The 25,159-nt window shown below is 35.9% G+C and overlaps 1 protein-coding gene across 1 annotated transcript in view; it reads left to right on the top strand.

Moving 5' to 3' along the window:
• Positions 1–25,159, top strand: part of Cngl (Cyclic nucleotide-gated ion channel-like) — a 149,206-nt gene that overhangs the window by 100,301 nt on the left and 23,746 nt on the right. The window contains exons 7-19 of the mRNA XM_089244422.1: positions 726–787; positions 1,067–1,155; positions 2,422–2,527; positions 3,645–3,799; positions 7,198–7,281; positions 7,404–7,500; positions 7,667–7,902; positions 9,595–9,738; positions 16,203–16,249; positions 18,492–18,719; positions 18,856–19,118; positions 21,749–22,582; positions 23,489–23,743. Coding sequence (XP_089100548.1) covers positions 726–787; positions 1,067–1,155; positions 2,422–2,527; positions 3,645–3,799; positions 7,198–7,281; positions 7,404–7,500; positions 7,667–7,902; positions 9,595–9,738; positions 16,203–16,249; positions 18,492–18,719; positions 18,856–19,118; positions 21,749–22,582; positions 23,489–23,743 — 2,600 coding nt within the window. The remainder of the gene's footprint in view (positions 1–725; positions 788–1,066; positions 1,156–2,421; positions 2,528–3,644; positions 3,800–7,197; positions 7,282–7,403; positions 7,501–7,666; positions 7,903–9,594; positions 9,739–16,202; positions 16,250–18,491; positions 18,720–18,855; positions 19,119–21,748; positions 22,583–23,488; positions 23,744–25,159) is intronic.

Below are 25,159 nucleotides of genomic sequence, written 5' to 3'. Positions count from 1 at the left end.
TCAAAAATATTGATGAGAATTTTTAGTTACATATGAATGAAAACCTTTCATTTTGATAGTGATTTTTTTCGAAAGACATGTTTTTTCAGAAATATTGGTTCCAATCAACTGCTATTCAATGTATTTATATGCAAAATTAAACCCGACTTAAGTGAATTCGACTTACGTGCTTAGTTCCGTACCTACAAAGTATAACTCCGGGATACTACTGCAATGAGTCACAACAGGAATGGAGTTAATGATTTAAAAATATTATTATTTAGCGACGTATATAAGATGAAAGAAACATTGTGATACAATTTTATATATAATAGGCCTAACAAATTCATTATGATATCAAGCAAATATGTAGTTTGCAATTTTCTTGTATTGATGAATTGTGTCTTGAATCATGATTTAATACCATGATTTTAAACTTGCTAAAATATGCATAAAGATTGTTCAATTATTAATTGTGAACGTAAATTGAATATTTTTGAAGCTAATGCAAGAAAAATTTTGAAAATGAGTTTTATTTGGTTTTGGTACCTGTAAAGTATGACGTTTGAATTGTATCCCAAACATGTAAAACTTGAAACTAAGATAACCTCACTGCATTCATAAGCATTTTTGAACGTTTATAAACATGAAAATGTTGTACAGGAAGTATCTTTAATTAATTGAAACGTGAAAATGTATGTGTGAGTTGAATAATAGACGAATCGTAATTTTTATGAAAATCACAGGTCAAGTTGGGAATGTGATCACCAATAGAAATGCCAGTCGCTTAGAATTCGAGAGATTATTGGTAAGATCATTTTGTTTTATCAATTTATAGACTAATGTATAGGATCTGTATAATTTCTCTGATAAATATGGCGTTGTACGAAAACAACGAAAGCACTGACGCGAACTTGAATTTTTAATGAAGTCAATTATATTTCACTGAAACCACTTTCATCGAAAATGAATCCATTAATACCGAGTTGAATCTCTGAAGAACATTTGCTTATCTGTTTGAGATCAATGTGAAATAGCTAGTTTTGAGAGTGTAAATGCTACATTAAATATCGATTTATATCGGTAGGATGGAGCTAAGCTTTATATGCGTCATCACAAAGTGCCAAGAAATATGCAAAGAAGAGTACAAAGATGGTATGATTACTCTTGGTCGAGGTACGTATTATTTAAAGCAGTGCACTCAAACTCGGTTATAATGGCAGTGAAAATTCTGCAGATTTTTTTTTTCGTAAAAGCCGAGGTGTCATTGAAATCGAGGATAAAGTATTCAAGCCGTTCCAAAAGTAAAAAATATAATTAGATACAATCAAGTACTATGTCCGAAGTTGAAATTTCATTACGAATAGGGGTGATTATATTTTACTAAGAAAAATGTGGGAAATACAAATACAAAGTCACAATAGGTAAAATGCCCAACGAGGCGGCTGAGAAAAAAAATGCCCATAACAAATATGGATGTCATATACTTCTAAAATACAGCAAACTAATTAAAATGCAACTATAAAAACTACGTATAAATGATAAAATATTGTACAATGCCCATAAAAAAAATGTTTATGCTTAAAAAATATCGGATTCATGAGCCCGTGAAATCCCCGATTCTCACCAAAAATTTTTGTCAGCAAAACTGTCCATTATCGCTCATAAATGAGCCCTAGGCAGTAAATAAATTGCTACAAGTCTCACGGAAAATAAGATTACATCATGGCGCACTTGTGCGATGAATATTTATATCTATACATTCCCCTGTGCACTATAATATAATTTTTAAATTATGCAAGTTATTGTATCCTCGTTCTCAATTTTAGTAAAGATTATAAATTAAATTTAGCTTCGTTGAAAGAACAGAAAAAACGGGGCATTTTCATATTAAAATATGTTTGAAAGGGCAAAATTACGGTATCAATGTAGCTCAATTTTTCACTTCGATAAAAATAACGATTTTTTTTTTATTCTTTCTCTTAAAAACAAACGTTTTCAGTAACCGATAAAATGCCCTTAGATGGCTTACAGTTATCCTTCTCTTTAAATTACGTATATTTAAGAGTTAACGTATATATATAGAAACTTCACCCCACCGCGAAGATTTATTAAAGCCAATAAAAACTCGCACACATTTTATAGGAAAGAAATAACTGAATGTGTTCGGTGAATTCTCTTTTTAATGGCCACTTGGTGAGGGGGGCCTTCTACTTCTACAGAATGCTTATCTTCCATCAATGTGATACATGAGAGTATGAAGATATATAAAGGTGGATTCACACAGCTGTCACGAGATGGCTCAAATAGCTGCCGTTATTTTATGCTCCTACCGCACTGATATCGTCCACCATTATAATTTAGTTTAGAGTTGGAGAATTTAATGAAATTATCTGCAAAAACATCAATACAATTTATATTTGTTAATTCTATTTTTTGCAGGGGGAGAATGCAAGGTGGAGGTGATATCAATTCGGCCTTGGGAATTTTACCCGATAAGTTGAAAACTGAGCTGGCATTACACGTCAACTTGAAAACTTTGAAAAAGGTGTGTATGCGAGATTGTTTTGCATATGGTTTTTTTACTACTGAACCTTCTCAATGGCATTTACGAGATATCACGCCTAAACTCATGCTTTTTATTTCGGCAATAAGGAGATATCTTGCCTTCTGAAACCCTCTTTTTTTGGCAATAATGAGCTAAAAATACCTTGTGTAACTTGTTCTCCTAAGAATATTTTTTTTCTAATCCCCCTCCTCCCCCAACCTGTCTCTCATGTCCACTTTCTTTTCTTTCTTTCAAACCGAACACAACTCAGATCTATCGTCATGCCTAGTGAGTTGTGCCGGAAGTGTGAGTGTGCGTAACTAATAGTCTGAGTGCGTATCTAGTGTTGTGCCTGATTTTTCAGTGCTACCATCTATATTTCAGAAGTGAAATGAGTGAAGTGTAATGATTGTACTGTTTGTAGGCCTGTTGCTCTCTGTGGCGAGACTTTTTAACGGGGAGATCGGAACGCAATCGTTTTTACGCCAAGCGTTGGCGAAACTCCACCACATAAGGTATGTCATTTTTCCGAGGGTTTGGTTATTAATAGACTGACCATATTTCATCGAGAAAAATACGTGAAATTGGGCTTCGAAATACGATAAAATACGGGACATTGCCAATTATTGCCAAAAATGATGCCAAAAGTAAGCAAAGTTGCTAAATCGTGCTAAAATCACAGAAAAGTCGCCAATTGAGAAAAATAAAGCGCCTTTTCAATTTGCAGTGAATTAAAAATAATACGACAAATATGTGAAATAAATATTCTTAGTTGTAGTCGTGACTAGTCGTAATGTGATTTCTGAATTGGGAAGGTAATTTTATCGTTGATTTAAAGAATAACAGTCAAGTTGGCTTCGTTGAAAATACGTGAAAAACTGTGACATTTTTGCAAAAATAAAACGGGACTGTCAAAGAAACAGAAAAAACCGAGACTGTCCCGGCAAAGATGGTGCATATGGCCACCCCAGTTATTACCGCACTGTGCCAGTTATAATGTGGATTGGTAAAATTTATAAAACCGTGGAAAGGGTTAACAAACGTGGAAGAAATATGTGACTTACGATACGATTTATTATTAATATTTCTACTCTTTAATTCTGTATTTGTATTTTAGGTTAGTATATTCCAAGAGTGTCAGCCCGAATTCCTACATGACCTGGTGCTCAAAATGAAAGCCTATATTTTCACGCCTGGGGACCTGATCTGTCGGAAAGGGGAAGTCGCCAGAGAAATGTTCATCATCGCTGATGGAGTGTTAGAGGTTATCAGGTATTTTCCTTCTTCCCCCCTTAGCATTATTTATCTAAATTTAAAAAATTCAATAAACTTTAATTACAAAATTTGAACTGAAAATAATAATATATATTTCTTCTTCACCATAATATTCATTTGCTAAATTATAGCACAAAAAAAAACACCTGGAAGAACAAAAATTAAAGTATTGGAGTCTATCAAAGAATAATTTATCGGGAAAAAAAATTTCAAGGAAAGATTTTCATTAATCAATCGAATTCAGTAGTTTACTTCTATTTTCAAGCACTTTTGAACACATTAAACATCATTAACTGAACAAGAGGGAAAAAATTAGATGTTTACAAATACAAATACAAATACAAATACAACGCCACAACAGGCAAATTGCCCAACGAGGTGGCTGACTTAAGAACACCATGGATCCCCGAGCCCCTACCTACTACTGCTACACCACACATGAACCCCCCCCCCCCGCGGAACCCCCCAACGAATCGGTACATGCGGGAATGTGCGTGTACGTGTAGTGCAACCTGACGTAAAGTTTGTTTCTGTGTAATGCTTGTTATGTGTAGTGCTGTCATCTGCCCCCAGTTTTACTAACTATGAGTGAAGTGTTATGGTTGAATGATTTACCGTTGTAGGACTGTTGCTCTCTGTGGCGAGACTTTTTAACGGGGAGATCGGCTCGCATTTGCGCCTTGAAGTTGGGAACCACAGAAAACCAACTTCAGCCGACCACCACTGTGGTGCGGGGTGGTTTAAGCGTATAAAATAAATATTTTAGAATATTTTAAAATTAGATTACATTTGTTGCCTAATTATTAGAAATGACGAGATGTAAGTATTCTCAAAATGTATCCCCTGCATTTTATTGCCTGAGTGAATTAAAGATTCGTCAACTGAGTTAATTATAACTGGGACTCGGATTTTTATGACCTGAATATCATTGATCTGAAAAACCAAATAATATGACCTTAAAATACGAAAATACGAACTTATAATTTTACGCGTTATTTTGATATATTCTTTTTCCATTTAATGTTTCTTATATTATTAAAAATACAAATACAAATACAACGCCACAACAGGCAAAATGCCTAACGAGGTGGCTGATAACTATTTCAGCGACCTATCGGTATAACGAAACACAGTAAATGGATCAATTTTACGTATTTAAAAAAATTCAAATGATTTTTATTTGACAAAGTACCTGATTCAAATGAAAGCCACACTTATCTTATGCACAATTACTGTTCTTTTAGAGCGTTCAAGAATTTTTCATTAGATTACGAAAGGATTTTTGAAATGTTCAATGAAAGAAAAGAGAAAATTTTACTGTAATTAGTTTTTTTTCTAAGAAGTATTTGAAGAAACCACAGCACACGTGTCTTTTGAAAATCAGGAACAAATAGAGCAATATCTGAAGAAACATTGTTATTAAGTTGAGGTTTTATTTCTGCAATCTGGATTAACTCTCCCACTTTAGTTGCATGGCAATGTTGTTTCACGTTAAATCATTTTTGAGCTAAAATTTCTAACACATTTTTCTTTAAAAAATTAATATTACCAGTACTGGAAATATTCTTAATGAACTCCCGGAGTATATATAACTTCCTCCTTAACTTGCTTCTCTCTGAGCACTCAAATTTGGGCAGGGCTAGAACTTGGACGAGGGAAGACTTGAGGAGGTGGAAAATTTCAGAGATAAAAATTTAAAAAAATTTATATCTAAAACTATCGGTGAAACAATTTTTTTTTCAAAAAATGCTGGAATTCATTGGAATACATTCGTTACAGAATATTAGTTTTGAAGAATTCTTTTCTTTTTTTATCTTGTCATTTGATCTGTCAGTATTTTCTTCTGAAAATGCCTGCAGATCAATCTTTTTTTGGTGAGAAATGAAAAAAATACTTTTTTTTAAATTCCTCATACGTGACTGATTGCTCAAAAATGCCAAAAATATGAATTGTCATAGAAATCCGAGCCCCAACTGTTTTTATTGGTAAGAAGTCCAAATGGCAACATTGGTTATGAGAAAATTCATACGCAGTCAAACGTGATTATAATAAATGAAGGGACCATATGGAACTGCGCAGTTGTAACGTATTAATAAAAAAAATATTGATTGATGTTGATTTCTAATTGAGATTTCTAAGATACTAATGATATGTGCAATATCGAATCACATTAATGTTGTAACATTCTAGGGTGTCCCATAAATTCATAATTGGTTTCAAAATGTATGAAGGCATTAGTATGTTTGAATACGGTTTACAAAAAATTTATTCTCTCGAAGGAGCGATTTTTTTTTTTATCAGAAAGTTTTCCTTCAAATTTTTGTCGATAGAAGGTGCTGCACGGAAGCAAAAAACAGGAAATATACAAATCGGAATCCTATGAAATGCAGTATATACGATTAACGGCTCATTTTTGAATTACCTTGTAACTGGCGCTTACATGTAGTGTTTTTATTGTGGTGTTGATTCATAAAGTGCTATGATGAAGTTGTTTTACCTCAGCCGCAAATCACCGGCCAAAGCATTACGAACGTTTCGCACACAGAAGAGATTGAAAAGAATTTATGCGATGGAAATCAATGCTATCGATGAAAGTTTGAACTAAATTTTTTTTATGTACAAAAAAAATTCCCCCTGCGTGAGAATAACTTTTTCGCGAACTGTATTCAAATAAATTAATGCATTTTTATGAATTTATGGTACCCCTTCCCAATTAAGCAGTCTAAATTTCATGCAATAGGTATTGATAGGTGTGTGTGTTGGAAGGTCCATCCGAAAACGATGGTAATCGATTTTATCAAAATATGTTCGATTCAGTTCAAATCTGAAGAAATGGAGCCGAAAAAATGCTCGGAATTTTTTTCCATCCTACAATTTTCGACATATCAGAGCCACATGAGTTCGTAATGGCAATACTGTAATAATTTGCTGAAATGCGGAAAACATCTTCCTTTTTTTAGCTGATAAATGCCGTTTTTAACCTCTGTGACAGTAACGACTAATACATTTTGAGAATTCTTAAATCTCATCATATATTTACGTCGAATTAGCTCGTGTCTCTTGTCTTATTATAATGCTACATGTTGTTGATGTCAAAAATACGAAGTGTTCACATTAATTTGACTTCACTGCGTGCAATAAGATTCTATCAAATGATATCACCTTAATATAAATAATAAAACAATAATGAAAACAATGAAAGCTTGCACGATCCCCCCCCCCCCCAGAAATTGTTTTATGATAAATATACACAGAACACGCATTTGATGAATGAATTCATGATAAAAACAACAAGTAATAACTTTTTTTTCTAAAGTGAATGATTGCCAATGAAGATTTCAATTGTAAAATGCATACCAGTGCCCTTTGAAAATTGCATGTTTATGTCTCCTTAGTGAAAGTGGGAAAGTTCTTACGCAAATGAAAGCGGGTGATTTTTTCGGTGAAATCGGGATCTTGAATCTCGATGGTTTCAATAGGTAAATATAATATTCTATGTACATAATATTTATTTATTTTACTCTCATCTACAGTTATTATGTGTCTACCCCCTATTTTTGATATTTTCCTGATCATAAGCAAAAAATGTTGGAATCCACAGGCGCACAGCTGATGTTAGATCCGTTGGATATTCCGAGTTATTCAGCTTATCAAGAGAGGATATTCTGGCAGCGATGAAAGATTACCCGGAAGCTCAGGTATATAAAACGGAATTTCAATGTTTCCCCATCGTTTAACCATATGAGGTAAATTCACTTTCCGACTAACATGTATGTGAATCGAATAACTTAGAATTGAAACGTATGGGAATTTCGATCACCGTTACTTCTATCCTTTTGATATGGATATGAAATTTTTTTCTAGGAAATCCTGCAGACAATGGGAAGAAAACGACTCATGGAAGCCCGATTAGCGGCTAACATGAGCAAAAATCCTAAAGAAGAGAACCTGAGCAGTAGCAGTAAAAGAGGAGCCGCTAGCGTGACCGCTGAACTCGGTAAAAGGGTTCTTGGAGCTCAGAAGCCAAGGACTGCCGTCGGTAAATTCAAGTACGACGTCAGAAACATTAAAAAACTCTTGAGGAGCAGATCAACTCCAACGTAAGTCACATACCGAATCCCCAAGATCTCATCAAGATATATTATTACAATACGGGGTGATTCTAAATTCATGAGAAAACTTTAAGAGGTGATATGACTCCTAATCAAGCATTTTTGGTCACAGAATGTACAGTCAAATCGCAATAGCAAAGGAAGTAGAGGGTGTTTTTAGAAAATTGCATAATAGCACTTCACCAAAAGCAAATATCATATTTTTCTGACGGATTTGCTGCAATAAGTACAATCAAAAACTCGAGGGTACAGGTTATTTTAATGTGGTAGGTCTTCCCATTACGCATCTTGGGTGACACCAATTCTACCTTAAGTCATTATACCACTTGATCATTGTTCGATGAAGCATTGGCATTGAGGGTCTTTGCGCCAATAAACAACAAACTCCAATCGAATCCGAAGGTGCATATGCACTCTCGAATGGTTAGATAGCAGATATCGTTACAAATCTGTCGGAAAAATGTATTTGTTTTCGATGAAGTGCTGTTGAGCACTCTCTAAAAACGCCCTCTATCACCTTTGCTATTGCAAATCGAACGCACATTCCGGAATAAAAAATGCTCATTTACTTGTCTTGTATCACTTTTTAAAGTTTGTCCCATGAATCACTCTGTATATTTGATGTAAAGGATGATTATAATTAAAGTTGCGATCTCATAATGCTGTGTAAAGTAAGAAGCACTGGTCAAAATGACAGAAATTCGCATGAACACCACTGAGACAACGAAATTTTGTTTTGACAAATAGAAAAAAATGTGCGGAGATGGATTGCGCTGTATTCATCCAACACTGGGAAATTTACTCGCGGAATCGAAAGAATAGCTGGGAAGCTATTACGAAAATGAAGTCATAAAACAAACTCTGACTTAAGCAAGAAGTGATGAATATGTTGTCCACCGTGTTCTGCTACGAGATGGAAGCGTAAACTGCATGTTGAACCTCAGATCGATGGTAGTGCTATGAATGTGATGCGTAATGAATACTTTTGAGTCAGCTAAGTTCGGAATCCGATCACCGTACACAATATTCTTGAGCTACAACCCCGAAAGCCAAAAGTCGCAACGTTTAAAGTCAAGTGAACGTGATAACCAGGTGTTCTGTCATCCTGTCACTACCGAAATGATTCTCCAGCAGCTGCTTCACTGGTGTTCCAACTTAATAAAAATTGTGCAATTCGCACAATGACATGATTGAGCTGCCGAAATAATGTGGTTGCCCAAAAGAGATTTATTTCGCTGGTCAGTGAACAGGCCTACAAGGCTCATCTTCTCGGAAGAAAATGCTCTAAAACGCGCTGCCTAAACCCACACCACGCAGTGATGCAAAATTAAGAGTTAATGTCTGTGCTGTGAACAGATTCTTGTCAGCCCATATTCTGCAATTTTGAGTACTGTCAACACCTTGCAGACAGAAATCTTCGTCTGTCTATAAAATGTTTATCCTAGCTGGATTTTTTTTTTCCATATCTTCCAAATATTTCCATATTTGACTACTGCGAAGCTGTCTATCTCGGTACATTTTTAAGTTGTTTTTCCTTCACCAAACAAAATATTCTTTCCAATTTTCGAGTCACTCTGACCTATGGTTCCTATTTCACAGTTATTTGAAACCGCAACTTCAATTATATAATCACCCTCTACATTATATTTTTAATTAACTTTCATATTAATGATTATATAGTGGGAAAACGTGCCTTGCTACGTCGACAGAAGAACAAGTCGAGATGAAGCCTTTGCAACGTCGACGAGAAGTCGACAGAAATCTTCCAGAGGATTCTCGAAACTCTCCGAGAAAGAGAAAGCCATCGCTAAGCAATCTCATGAGGTAAAATTACATTAATGAATCCCTGATGGTGTATTTATCATTGGGGCTGCTTTTATTATAACAAAAAGGGATTTCATAATCGAATGGCATCGGGATTTAATCGGAGTCATTAAAGCAGAACCTGCACGAACCACGTTTACCCAGTGAAGTTACAACCACCAAGATTCCTGTAGTCACGGAACCTAGTAGTGGGTGGAACTTCCTTGTAATGCAGGAACCCTACGAGGGCGGATATTCAACAATTCTGTTAAAGATGAGCTATGCCATCTGGATAGTGATTCGTAGTTGTTCGTATGTGCGCATTAATGAAGATTTATTTCGATCATATTTTTCCAGGGTGATCCTCCTCCTCCTCCTAACCAGATCATGGCCCACCGCTCTGTCTCAAGGAAGGCAGATGGTCTAAGAAGACCTGGGTCATGCTGGAAAAAAATTGACGATGATAAAGAACTCATTGGAAAAATAAGTGATAAAACACAGAAGATATTATGCAGAAGGGATGGCTGGTTTTGCGAACCAGGAAAAGGCGGACATGCATTCTATGTATGATGCAGTGGATGGGAATGCCCTGAAAGTCCAAATACTGTTCTGGAAGTGTTTTATACAAATATACAAAGGTCACAACACGTGCAAAGGTTCAGTCATTCATACGTCGTTTCATTTTTCAGACGTGTTACCATTTTTCAGACGAGACATGTGCCAGATCGGAAAATCTTTGGCCGATTGCACCGTGCTCCTTTGTCAGTCGTATGCAAGACGTGCCAGGAATGTGAGGGCCACAAGAAGCCATTTGCACACAGACATCGGTGCAATAGCTCGATCTGGCACGCATCTTGCCCGAAAGCACTCCCGGTATGGTCTTTGTGCTTATATATCCGTCCACAGCAACATATATGAAATGCATATCCACTTGATTCGTGAAACCAGTCATTCTTTCTGCAATCCACGATAGTAAAAATATGATAAATGACAAAAAACCAGCGCTTTATGCATTCAATGATACCATCTAGACTCCGGAGAATCATTGCTTGCGCCACGACCAAGCATTGAATGATGAAAACGGATTGTTTAAATGCATTCTCCATCACTTCTCATTGCAAACGAATTTTTAATCACCCTGTATAAATTTTGTGGTGACAACAACCCGTTTGTGCTGGAATATCTTCGGCATTTTATACAATGCTTTTGAGATCAATCAAATGACTCGGGCTCAATGCATCTTCATGTTTGAAAATCTTATCGTTGTTAGTCTATATAAAGTCCATGAAGAGCTGTAAAAAATCGGATCATTTATCGATGCTAATTCGAAGGTATGTTTCAGTGAATTGAAAAAACTAATCGTGTCATTTTTTTTGTTATCATATTATTGTTTTTCCCCTATTTTTCCACTTTCCCCTCTAAGCCTCGAAAATTTTCCCTGCTGTGGACATTCAATTTGTGTTATTTAACGAAAGGCTGTGTATATGTATTCCAATAGAAATTTTATATCTCTTGTAACAAGGCCTCCTTTACCAATATTTTTAAATCAGGAACCTTTTTGTCTTGCGTTTAATAAAGAAAACTGTTCATGCTTAAACGTGAAATATACGAGATATCAGGCACTCAAACACAGTGGTATTTTTTTTTATTATAATGTGAGCTTCACATACTCCCAAGGGATCAGCATGATCCGTTCAAGGAATTTGTTAATGTTAATAAACATCCATGCCCGAACCGGGATTCGAATCCAGACCTGCACAGTGAGAGGCTAGCTCCCTAACCACTCGACCGCGAGGTGGCAAATATTTGTCATTATAATAATTATATCATTCTATATTGTACCATATCTATACTCCTCTTAACGAGGTGTATAGATATGGTATCCATTTAACTCTCTTCGGGATGGACAAGGTCTTTACTTTAAAATCTAACTGTAATTATTTCACAGGTTAATATATGCAGCAATTTCACTGAAGAATATCCTAACAAAATACGCAGAAGAACATAATTTTATTTACTTCGTCGTTTCTCAGACCAATGAGGCTGTCTGATGACACAAATAGCCTTTCTGAGGCGTTGTGGAGACAAGTTTGTACATGTATGTGCAAAGCATGAGTTTACGCATACTATACTACTACACCACAAAATGCTACAATATGCTGCAAATATACTGACTGACTGACTGAGGTAGATACATTTTCTCAGGGCGTACCGAGTCTTTAAGACTCCCATAAGCTTCCCTGTTCGATGCTGTTCCGTACGAGCTAGGTGAAGTTAAGAAACTGTTTGTATGTGATAGTTGAGTGTGTGTACGTGTATAAGAGGCGTGTCAATAAAAGATAATGAAATTTAGAGCCTATGCTGTACTCAGAGAGTAAGTATATATCAAATTAATTGAGGTCATATTAGAAAATATGAATTCGATAAGTTGTGGCTTACTTATCACAGAAATTTGGAATTTGTAGAGCTATGTCTGAAGGAGGTGAAGTACCAAAATTCAAGAACGCATTTCACATATGCAATTACAAAATATAACTGTCAATTAACTGAGGAAGTAATTGACAAATAAGTGTGGAATTCTGCACCTAATGGTTACAACAGAGTACATATAAATAAATAAATATATATATATATATATATGTCCATTCTAATGAATTGCGTGATTAAATTATATAAGCTTACATGTTGATACAAGATTAAATGTGATAAATATGGATAGTAGCGTTCAGTATATATACAACACTATGCCTTCAATCAATGAAGAGAGAATAAGAACTCTCTCTATTTACACTTTTTAAAAAACTAAACCAATTCACTGACCCATATAAAGCCAGTTGTTCTTAGGTTGAAGAAACCTCAACATTTCTCCCGCAGGATAAGGCAAGATGTCTCTTATGTGCTGATATTCTGATGTTTCTGCCCTATCGAAATATCCTCTACATAGTTTGACTAAATAGTCGTATATGATTTCAAAGTTCAAATCCTTCATTTTGTCACGATTTCTGATATACCATTGCGCCCCGGTATATCGCGGAAGTATTTTATTTTCTGACACTTGTAATTGTTTTATGACAGGGTTTCGCTGTGGTGCTACATAGTACACAATTGGTCTAATGACTGACTTTTACATAATGGTTTTGTTTTCGAGGCTAAGTGCAAAACGTAACAGACTCTGTTTAGAAGTCCTGCATCTTCAGCGGCTCGAACTTTCGCTTCATAAATGTGATCTTTGAAACTGGGCTTTTTATCCATAATGATACCAAGATATTTTGTCTGAGACTTGGGTTGTAATATATGGTCTGCCCCACTGTGATAGTGATGTTCGGCGGGGGTTGCCTTCTTGCAAACCATGTAAAGTTACATTTGCTCTCATTTAAGACCACTGCATGTAGCCGACACCAGATCTCGACTCTTCGGAAAATTTTTGAAGTTCCTCAGAGCTTGCTGAGGATCCCTGGATGCTATAAGGATTTTTGAGTCTTTAGCATAAGAAGCTAAGATTCCTCTTTATTGAACCGGAAAATCGTTAGTAAAAATATTGAAGAGTATTGAGTTAATCACTGACCCTTGACAAATAGATGCCTTAAATGGACGTCGAGTAGAGAGGGCGTTTTTGATACGGATCTGAAATGTCCTATTCCTGAGGTAGCTATGAACCATATGTATAAAGTGGGAGGGAAACTTGATGGCAATGAGCGTTGAGTGCTTAACTGTATGTCTGAATTAAAACATGATACATTGTCCTTGTGGATGAAAGCATCTTGTATATATTCTATAACACGGAACAGTTGTGTTACACAAAAATGCCTGCTACGAAAGACGTTGTTCATCTCGGATAAAGCTGTTATCCTCGAGATAGAAGTATAATCTCCACCTTAAAGCTTGTTCAAAAATCTTGGACAATCCCCGGAGCAAGTTGATCGCCTGCCGAAAATCATTTGCAGATAGACTTATCTCCAGTTTCTGAAATGTCTGAAATGACTTTAATTTCGCATGATTCCAGATAGGAAGGAAATCACAAGTGTTTAATATTTTGTAAAATTAAAAATAAAAATTTAAGTCTCAGTTTTTTCTAATCTAAAAGTTCTTTCTCTAAAATATAATTTGCATTGAATAAAAAGAAGCCAATGGTGATATAGGTATTGCAATTTGCACAAATATTGTCGGAGTTTCGACTTTTTAATAGGAAAAACAGTTCCAAAAGTCAACGATAGATGACGCTATTGCATAAAGTTCCATGCAGATTTACACGAATCAAGCGGTCAATAAATTTCATGTATTCACATGCATTCTTCATTCGATGCCGGCAGCCTGATTTGCCCAATCTGCTTCATATATTTCATGGCAGTGCTATCTACTCTTGACTTTTGAAACAAATATTTTTTCTTTAAAAAAAATACAATCTATGATACTCTATTTTTATGTATAAACCTAATTTTATACCCTGTATATATCAGGGGTAGCAAACAACTGGCCCACGGGGTGATTTTGTGTCGCCCCGACAACATGAAAATAAGTTATCAAATTAAAATTAACAATATACACAAGATGTTAAGTCAAATTCACGATCATTATTTGAGCTATTCTCGTTCCAACAGCGGAAACCTACTTGCAGTTATTTATTATTAGTGACGAAAATAATTTACTATGTTATAAGCAAGGCCCGGATGTTGTTGCCCTAAAAAATCTTGAAAACCGACTTTAAAAATGCCCTAAAAATTGGGAAAAAATTCCATCGAAATAATAAAACAAAGTTCTCTTGAAAAACGGTTTATGTTCGAAAGTCAGAAGAAGTATTGACACAATCAAAATCATATGAATTTTTTTTTATGTTTAGATTTTTGATAAACCAATTATAATTCATGAATCGGTTAGGAACCCGCAACGGTGGGGCTGATTGTGCTCTGGACTGAGGGCCTGAGACAATTTTCTTATCGTTTTTGTTTTTTCACAAAAAATGCACTATTGAGAACCCGTAAGGAATTTGACCGTAGGTCGCGTACTCGTGGGGAGTAGGGCATTTTGAAGTAAACAAAAATAACATCCCCCCCCCCCGGAGAAAATCTCATGTATGCCGATATTTAGGACGCCAAAAAGAAGCAACTATTATTTCATTTTACAAGAAATTCTATCATATTTTTTCATACAATCAATATTCATGCAACTTTTTTTAATCCTTTTCATTGTGAAAAAATGTAATAGAAAAATAAAAAGTGAAAAAACTATCTTGAGAATGCCAAAAAATGTCCTAACGGGTGAAAAAAAATCAGAAAAATGCAAAAGTTGAAAAAAAATGTAAATGTCATCAACATCCTGGCCCTGGTTATTACTATACTACCTGTTCAGATACACAAATTGGTCATAAAGCCATTCGACTGCCGAACCTTTGATTCTAGAGACATACAGTACTTAAAAAATGTATCTATATAGCATGTAAAATCATGTTGATACTTGAAATGTTGCAAGGGGTTGTTTAGTTCCACCTTTCTGAGTTCAATAATCACTGCCTGCGATATTTGAATTAAAAATTTGGAGGAAAATCGACAAAGAGCAGGAAAAAACTAACGAACAACACTTGTTTCCCCTTATTTATTTCGTTCTTTCCCAAATGTCCTACAATTTTTGAATTCAAATATCTCAGTGAATATTGTGCTTCGAAAAGTTAACTTTTTTTTTTTTTTTGGCTGGCCTCAGAAGAGACAGTGCAACAACTTTCTTATTGGGTTTTTGAGGACAGGATGACCAGATAAAAAGTTGATTACAGTAAAACCTCGTTAAGTTTAAATAACGTGGTAATACTCTAATAAGTCGTCACTGCGGTTAAGTCGTCGTTTGCACAAATAGCATTGCCATATGCTTAAAAGTCACCATAAAAGCCTTATGTACCAAAAGGAAACAGTTCAAGTAACGAAAGTTAGCTGGGAAAGTCCATTTGCCGACTCAAATTTTTGATACGTTTGGGGACTGTTCGAGCTAGACCTGATTTCTACATGGGCCAAACTAATTTAGGGCTCCAAATTTAAACAAAATATCTTTGTGGAAAAAGACTAGTATAAATCAAAATGTACCAGTTTATTTTACCATAATAAGTTAAGTAATAAGAGCTCAAAAAAGGCAAAAATGCCTTTTCTTTTGCAATCTATAAATTTTATTAATATATTGTAAATTTAATTCCTATTTTTTAAAAATTTTATATTATTTTTAATTTATACGATTTTCACAGCATTGCTCATTAAACTGACGGCACTTTGGTTACGTTGTCACTCCGCTTAAGCCGTCATAATTTTTCGATAACATGAGATGACGTTTTATCGAGTTTTTACTGTATTTATTTTAATAACTATACAACAACACGTTATTTGGATACATTTTCTAATTGTAAATATGCCTCTAGGATCAACGGGATTAAGTAATCACCCTGTTTATTATGCAAATATAACCTAACATCAATCTTTCTCCAACTTACAATGGACTTTGTTTTTTAGGAAAATAAACTTGAAAGGTGATTCAGAGTCATCCTCTCCTAAAAAAGGTTCGTAAAATTTACATTTCTGTTCGTGTTTTCACATCGATTGAATCAATTTTTTTAATCATTATACAGCTCTAACATTCGACTATTTGTCATGAAGCAACCAATTTCATTTAATCACCGATATTTCGATGCTTTTATAACATCATGCATTTAAAGAATTGGGTTTTATGAACTTTTCTTATATGAATGTGAGAAGTCTTGTTCTTCCCTAAGAAATGTAAAAGAAACATTTCCACATTTGTGAAAGGAAGCGATTACGGTGCCCTTATAGTTAATGTCAAAACGTTGAGACGTTTCTAAAGGACACTTCTCGTGTCGTGCATATTAATGGATATCGATTTTGCCTTTCTCCTTATTCCTTAAACATTCGGATCTTTATTCTTAAAACTAAAAAGTGTTGTCTGAACCGTGGACGTTAGAGCGTGACTTTAAAGATTCGTATAATTGGATTTTCTTCGTGTAAAATGTACTCATGCTATCTTCTCCAAGAGAAATATTCATTACTGAAAATGATGTTCATTTTTTTAGAATAAAGAGTGAGTTTTCGCTTGCAAATGGTTAGTGCCTGCGAACATTAACGCGTGATATATGTCTGCCATATGCAGATAATATATATGTATATATTATTGTAGTCTGCTATTTTTTGATGAAGTTATATGTTGCACAATGTTCTTTCTCACTTGAAGAAAGTCATTCGATATTTAGAAAATGACTGCACAACTTTAAAAGTAAATTACGAAAACACACGGAGGGATAGGAATGCGTACGCCGTGATAGATATGCCCCCCTTCCCCCACTGTAATACAGGGAAGGAAGGAGCAATAAATGCAATATTTTTGAAAACTTGCAGTGCCGTCTACAGGCAAAATTTAGTTACTATTTTGGAAATACAGTTTTGTTTGAAGTTTACAGGTTGATACACATGCCAAGATAAATGCAGCAAGCATGCGTTTCTATCACTTCCGCTTTTTCCATTGCTGACCTTCAAAGCGGTGGGTGATGTCATTTTCTCTATCGCTTCGAAATATGGAAAACGTTGGCGTAGGGATAAGATGCTTGTCCATTGAAATTAAGCCTAGCGCATCACCAGTTCACCAACTCTGGCCATATCGCAATTTAGTGCCATTAACGAGTTGGGTTGGATTTGAAGGTGACATCTATCGGTGCTCGCCTCAAGCTCGTTAGGGAAAACATGAAAATATCTTTTTATCCGTATTCTTCCCACGACTCGAACCGGGGACCTGACGGCAATCTTCACGGTGGTAGACGAGCCTCTTACCACCACGCCACACGGGCGCAGAGAGAGAGCCGAGCATAAGATCCGCTAGTTAAATTCCGGAAATTAACAAAAAAGTAATTCCTTATCCGACTTAAGGATTAATACTATTACTACTAAACCAGGCATGCACCTCGTCCATATTCCTCTGCGGAACTTCTAACGAATTGTTAGATGTTGGAATGTGTATGTGCGTATAGTAAACCTTCAGAGAAATTTGTTTCAGTGCAATGCTTGTTATGTGTAGTCCTGCCATCTGCAATCAATGTTTTTATTAAGCTATGAGTTTTTTCTCAACTCATAGTGAGTGAAGTGTGACGAATGAATAATTATACCGTAGTGGGCCTGTTGCTCTCTGCGTCGAGACTTTTTAACGGGGAGATCGGCTCGAAGTTGGGAACCGCAGGAAACCATGTTCAGCCGACCACCACTAAGGCGACGGTGGAGACTTAAGGACCGCTGACCACTGGCAGATACCTCCATCGCTCAATGTGCCATAACCGAATTTCTTTTCCGTACTCAAAATGACGACGGAATTATAACATGACTCTCTTTCTAGAGAAAAAGGTCTCCGAGGAAACTCGATCAGTTCTAATGTTCTTAGAACGGTGATATTACAGGAATTGTGATGTGTTGATGCACGGTAGAAAGGGAAAAAAATGGCAACACTACTAAAACACGAAATATATATAAATGTATATAACTCAGACAACATAAATACATCAGCATCACACTCAGAACACTCAATTCGACACGTAAGGAAGTCGTATCAATTCGTTAAAAATTCCCGAGACGAATGTTTACGAAGCGCATGTATGAGTTGGTAATCGTCTTTCGGACAACCCTGTACACACGCACCATTATAGTATCTATTTATGAAATTAGTTTACTCCCTCAAATTTCTGAAAATAGATCATTTTCTGACAAAACGTTTTTCAAAATGTCTTTCTTTTTTCCCCCGTGAAGGCATTACAAGCCGTATATCAAACATGAGGTCACAATTACGTAACTCGGAGCTTTTAACGTCCAGGGTGGACAGTACAACTTCTCCACCGGCGTCTATCGACAGCAGTGAGGACAGTACGCCACTAAATAAAGCCCTACCACTTTTGCAACGGATACGTTTACTCGGCGAACAAGAGAAGTCGATGAGAGAAAATTCTGGAGACGTCGCCTCTTGCACCGCCGTCACGTGTAAGTTTTCGCATCTAATTTACCGACTTGTCGATGTTCAACAGAAATGCGTTATAATCGTTAATTAGAATCGGCATTAAATGTTACATTTAGTTATCCGAATCGATCAATTCACTAATTTACCTTTCATGTGCAGCGAACTCGATTAAGCCTCTGCCGACTGGTGTATCCCCTTCGGATGCCGATACCCCTCGTGAAGTAATAGGAGAAGGTCTTCCGCTTTTGGAACGTCTGAAACTGTTGCGAGCCCGCGAGCAACATCAACAACAAACTCAGGCTGTCATCGCAACGTCTGCCAATTCCAGCAACTCGGATCCGCAACTACAATCACCGCCATCGATCGCAACCAATAAGAACCGGCAACAAATTCCTGGGCTGAAAGATTCCGCGAAGCCTGTGGTAAAATACATTTCACTTCAGATTTTATCAATTATTAATCCTCAATAATAGCCTTTACTTTTTCGGAAGATTAGAATTTATAGCTCTCCTCTCGAGTCAATAGAAATAATATGAGTACCGACCGTCAAACCGAGAGATACCCTGGCCTCATCGTCATATGGAAATATCGGCTCATTGTCCTCACACACGGACTGGGTACCTCTGGCAATTCATTTATAAAAAAACGAACGAAATGCATCATAATCATTAGAAGTATAAAATCATAGTCATTACAAGTATAAAATCATAGTCATTACAAGTATAAAATCATAGTCATTACAAGTATAAAATCATAGTCATTACAAGTATAAAATCATAGTCATTACAAGTATAAAATAATAATCATCACAAGCATAAAATCATAATCACATGCAAGTATAAAATCATAATCACTACAAGTATAAAATCGTAATCACTACAAGTATAAAATCATAATCACTACAAGTATAAAATCATAATCACATAACAAGTATAAAATCATAATCACATGCAAGTATAAAATCATAATCACTACAAGTATAAAATCATAATCACATAACAAGTATAAAATCATAATCAGTACAAGTATAAAATCATAATCACATAACAAGTATAAAATCATAATCACTACAAGTATAAAATCATAATCACTACAAGTATAAAATCATAATCATTACAAGTATAAAATCATAATCATTACAAGTATAAAATCATAATCACATAACAAGTATAAAATCACAATCTTTACAAGTATAAAATCATAATCTAAGTATCAATTAGTTGCAAGATCATGATCTAATAATCATTACAAGTATAAAATCATAATCTAAGTATCAATAAGTTGCAAGATCATGATCTACGTATGCAACCATAAATTAAACATGCAATACTGTGTGCGCGAAGGATTTTAACAGCTGGGTGATGCGAAGAGAACGATAGGAAATTCAACTGTACTTACTGGGAATCGAATCCCCACGTCCTCTCGCTTGCCAGTGAGCTTACTGGGCTACAAAAGCAGCGAATTTCAATATTTCCTTAGAGCTCGTGTACGCTGAACGGGACCGCACATGGGTGGTCGGACCTTACTCCAGCCCAGCTCACCTAACTGCTGACGCTGCCACCAGATGGCGACTTATCCAAGGTGACTTTTCACGCAAGGGCAGTTGAATTTTGTTTTGTTTCCTAAATTCATCTGCACATCAGCCAGCTGCTAAAAACCTTCGGAGAGCGGAGAGTGACATCATCCTTGGATGTAATCCTATATCGCATATTGAATCCTAATTCGAATATAAAATCTTAAATCGCATATTGAGATCAATCACGAATCCGATATAAAATCACATAATCGGTTTCATCTTCAATTTAAATCATTCGATTTCCACGGCATTGCACTGTTATTGCGCCATCCGTCAGTCTTTATGGTTACGATCACTTTCTTTTCTCTTTGTGAACAGCGAAGGTGGTGCAGTCTGTACTTTTACTATTGGTTGAAATTGCATCTGTGTTGGGATCGTTTTCTCTTCATTATCTTCTGTATCCATCTAATTATTTTTCCTTTACTTCATTCACTCTACTTTTGTTTTAAAAAAATTTCTTTGACCAGAGTGTGTCATTTCCAGCAGTGCATCCATGCGCATCCATGCGCTTTAGATGTGCTGATAATTTGCATGTTGTTAAACAGTGGATGGGAGTGCAGATTTCACCACAAAAGCATTGATCTGTTCCTCGTTTATGAAGCGATGAAGATAATTTGGAAAGGGTCCGTGATTGATTGTGAAAAATACAAACCCACTGCTCCAATTTTTTGCTTTGTATGAAACTTTTGGCACTATTTTGAGGACACTTCTTCCGGTTTCCGCATCATTGCATAGGGTTTGCTATAGATTATTTCTTTTCTTGCCTTTTGTTTTGCTGTAGATGGTGGTAATAATATTTTAATTAATTGTGTGCCACTGATTGTCGCTGCTTTGGCTATTGTGTCTACTTCTTCGTTCCCCCACTCACCCACATGTGCTTTGATCCGAGATATGCGAACCCACCTCTTGTGGAGGACCTGCCGAATATCCCTAACCATTTCATGGATGGTAATCGGGTTCTGAATACATGTATACTTGAAAGACTATCGCTATAGATTATTTTGATTGCCCATTGGCGTTGATTGTTTAGCTTTTACTTATCTGTTATATGATTTCAGATTTATGATTTTTTTTTTTGTAATTTATTATTTGTCGCCTTCGTGTGAGGTGACTATGTTTCGTTATTTTAAATAAAACTTTCCGCATACACCCATCCTTCGGGAACGCTTCAATATCTCTCCCAGATAGATGGGAAGCAGTGTGTGCCCGGTCTTCAAAGGTCAAAGGTTCGCAGTCGTGAAAACGTTAAAGAACATCGGTTTATTTATTAACAAAGTATATTTTGTTGAATATCATGACCGCATATAAGAGATAGAATATCTTTACTTTTATCTCGAAATGCTAAAAACATACTTAATCCGGTGTGATGGATTTAAAAAGCAATTTTTATTATTTTTGTAGTTAAATTTTAAATTGAATTTGAAAAAAATACTGTATTTCCATGATTATTTTCAAAGTTGTTGTTCGGCTTTCTAGAATCCTCAGTTTGCAATATCGAAAAAAGCTTCTTCCTTGACGTCGAGGATTGCTTCGGTCATCGGCACAGCCAAGGCAAGCAGTCAATCAGCGACGAGCTCCCGAGATCCTCAAGTTAGTAATCGTATTATTAACAACAACGGTGACGGTGTTATCGAGGATAAACCAAGAACTAGATCCACAGACATTCCGACCGAATTGCCTCTGTTGAAAAAAGTGCTTCTCATGAAAATAATGGAAGACAAGAAAGCCACCGTGGTAGAAGGGCCATCCTCCTCCTGCTCTTCTGCAATGATTCCAGCTGGAAGCAGCAAGAGCCTTTCCTCCGACAGTCTCGGACGACATAAGGATGGTCACTTGCGTGCTACAAATTCCAGTCCTCTGGATTCCGTTGGAACTTCGAGGACTATTCCAAAGCTTCCCGAGAACAGTGAAGAGAGGAAACCTAAAGTTACTACTGCGTTTGGCAGGGGTCGCGCCGATGGTGATGAAGTTCGCGTGGCAGTGGTGAAACCTCCAGCCGAGGTGAAACCGACGATGTCAACCACGGCAGTTCCGGCTCCTTCGCGAGAACCGGATCGAAACCGTGGTGACGTGCAGCTCAACCAACAAGAACCCGGCTATAGCAACTTTCAAAATGTGCCTAAAACTCCAACTTCTCCAGTTTCGAACTCTCCGTTCGAAATAAATTCGAGTGCTTCAACTGGCATCGTATCACTTGCTCCTTCTACTGCATCAGTGACAGTGACGTCGAGCAACACCAACAGTAATGTCACTTCGGAAGTCACCAATACAGTCAATAAATCGACTGAAACAAATGAAAAAGTAAATCACGTAAGTTTTGAATGATTCTGTTTTTTTAATTCATTTGCCTGCTGATGCAATGGTTATGTACTAGGGCTGGACAAATATATTGTCCGAAATGCCCGGGCCACATAAAAATTTCGCTCGGGCATGAATTCATTTCGACCACATTCCCGACGATGACGTAAAACATCCAAAAAATTGGGGAAACTTTTTTTTATGGTTTATGGGAAATTTTGAGAATTCAAACAGATGTGAAATGCAAAAAATATTTAAAAAATACTCATTTTTTTCTTTATTTAAATTTTTCAGTATTTTCATCAATAGATGGCAACACATTTGTTTTGTGGGGAAAATATCATGAGAAAAGGATAATTATGTGTGGCCACACTAAAAAAGTTTCATGCAAGTCTTACAAAACTTGTAAATGCGACCAATGAGCTCATGGATTGTATTCGCTCCAGTGTAACTGATACAACATCTCATTATTTGCATTTGTCAATGCTAGTGTAATACCAGCCTTAGACTAGGTGGCCATCACTCATCAAAACTCAGGGAAAAAATTATTCAAAATCGGTCCGTATAGGAAATTCTCTAGTGTTGTTAAAAATTTTGAGATTTGATCAAACAAAGGAATAATTTTATTTTTTTAATGTAATGCAATGCTATTAACTTTTTATATTATCTGCATATTTTCATCAATAAATAGCTGCACATCCGCTTTGAATGTGTGGGGGGAAATTTATTCAAAAAGGTAAAACTAAGCAATGTTTTTCCGGGTACGTATTTTTTATATTTGTCTAGCCCTGTAATATCTGTAACGATTTTTAAGTAGAAGAGTGAAAGTTGAAGTGATAGTTCTCCAAAATGCTCGTGTCTGGTGAAAGGAAAACCTATTAGTGTATTATTCTTGTATTTTTTTTTCTCCCCGCACAGAAAGAACCCTCAGATCCCGAGGACGAGGGTTCCCCGGAACCAAAGAGTCGAGTCAGAAAGGATTCAACAACGGCCGAGCTCCTACTCTCAAAGACCAAAGAAGGTTACGTGGCCAGAAAAAGCAAACTGAGTCGAATGATGGCTCTGAGGGAAGACTCTGACGAACATGGTTCTGCTTCTTCCGGTGACGATGATGGTGACTTGGATGAGAGCAGTGATGACCCTTTCGTCAAGAATATAGAATGTCAAACAGAGGTAAGTCATAGAGAATTTCAAATTCTAATAAGTCGGGCGCCGCGATAACTCTAAGTCAGTGTTTCTTGACATTTCTGAAAACAAGGACCAGTAAAATGTCTAAAACAATTTTACGGACTTCTTTTGTCCCGTATTACGGGACATTCCTTTGATTTTCGTTGTTCGATATTTTTCACACATGTCCCGTTTTATCAACGATACTTATTTGAATTTGAATATATTTACGAAAGTCGTGGATACACACACAGCGTTTTCTTAATATAAATTATATTATGATAATTATGACAAAAATATACATATTCATCTGACATTTACTAGATCCCATATCATTTTTTCGTTACTTTGATTTGTCAGGTAATTTTAACGTTCTGTCCTCAATTTTGTGAAATTTTTAATTACGATTGGTGATTGATCCTACTTGTGACAACGTTTTTAATGACAATTGACGATGTCCCGTATTTTACGGATTATTATTTAAGATCCCAGCTTACCGTATTTTTCTCAGTGAGGTATATGATATCAGTCACATTTTCAGATCATTTGAATATTTTTCGTGAAATACGTTTTTTTTTATTGCGATTTGTAGCAGCCTTTCATTCTCACACCCTTCATCAATTTTAGTATTCATTTGCAAATTGCATTTAAAGCAATAAATTTCAATTTTTCGAAAAATTTAGTAGCGTATTTAGCATCACAGTTTCCTGCATTGTCGTCGATGATGTATGGCTAACCCAAATACGTAGGTATAATTATTTTTAGCCCTTAAAGGTATAACTAATACCAATTACAACGGGTGAATATTTTTAGCAAGTCTGCCTGCGGATCACTTCTGGTCAGCATACCATAGGTTAAGATTTAAGAACCATTGCTCAAAGTAATGTGCATCATAATTGGCAAAAATCAACGTTTAAAAAGACATTTTATGAGTCATGTTAAAAATTCGAAGCAATTAAAAAAACAATTATTAAACACAATCTGTAATGATGACAATAAGTAAATTTGACCATTTTCACATCACTGATAACCCCATACGACTTCGAGAAATTTCTCGAAGGTAACTGTTTGCAGTAACCACTAGGTAGTTTCACTTAATCATTGTAGCCATCTCGGTAACATCTCTCTTCTTCAAGTGAAACTGTCATTTTTGATCAAGAAAGATTTTAACCAGCACCAAGCTGTCTCCAAATTCATTGGACATTTAATATATCAGGTGATCATCAATCTGACAAACCATGTCTCTATCAATTTGATGCCATATCAGCATAAATTTAGTTATCTGGCTTTCAAAAGGATTTTGATGCTGCATTACCAATACGGAACCGTTGTTTAATTGAAACGAAAATTAGAATGATCCCATTATATCAATACTTTTTTTACTTCGAACAGATATTAATGTTTTTCCTGATGATGCCCTAT

The sequence above is a fragment of the Pholcus phalangioides genome, unplaced genomic scaffold (assembly GCF_987345545.1).
Source record: "Pholcus phalangioides strain wild (caught in Gottingen) unplaced genomic scaffold, Ppha-v1.0 ptg000001l_1, whole genome shotgun sequence".
Classification (NCBI taxonomy): Eukaryota; Metazoa; Arthropoda; class Arachnida; order Araneae; family Pholcidae; genus Pholcus; species Pholcus phalangioides.
This window is presented reverse-complemented; position numbering and strand designations above follow the sequence as displayed.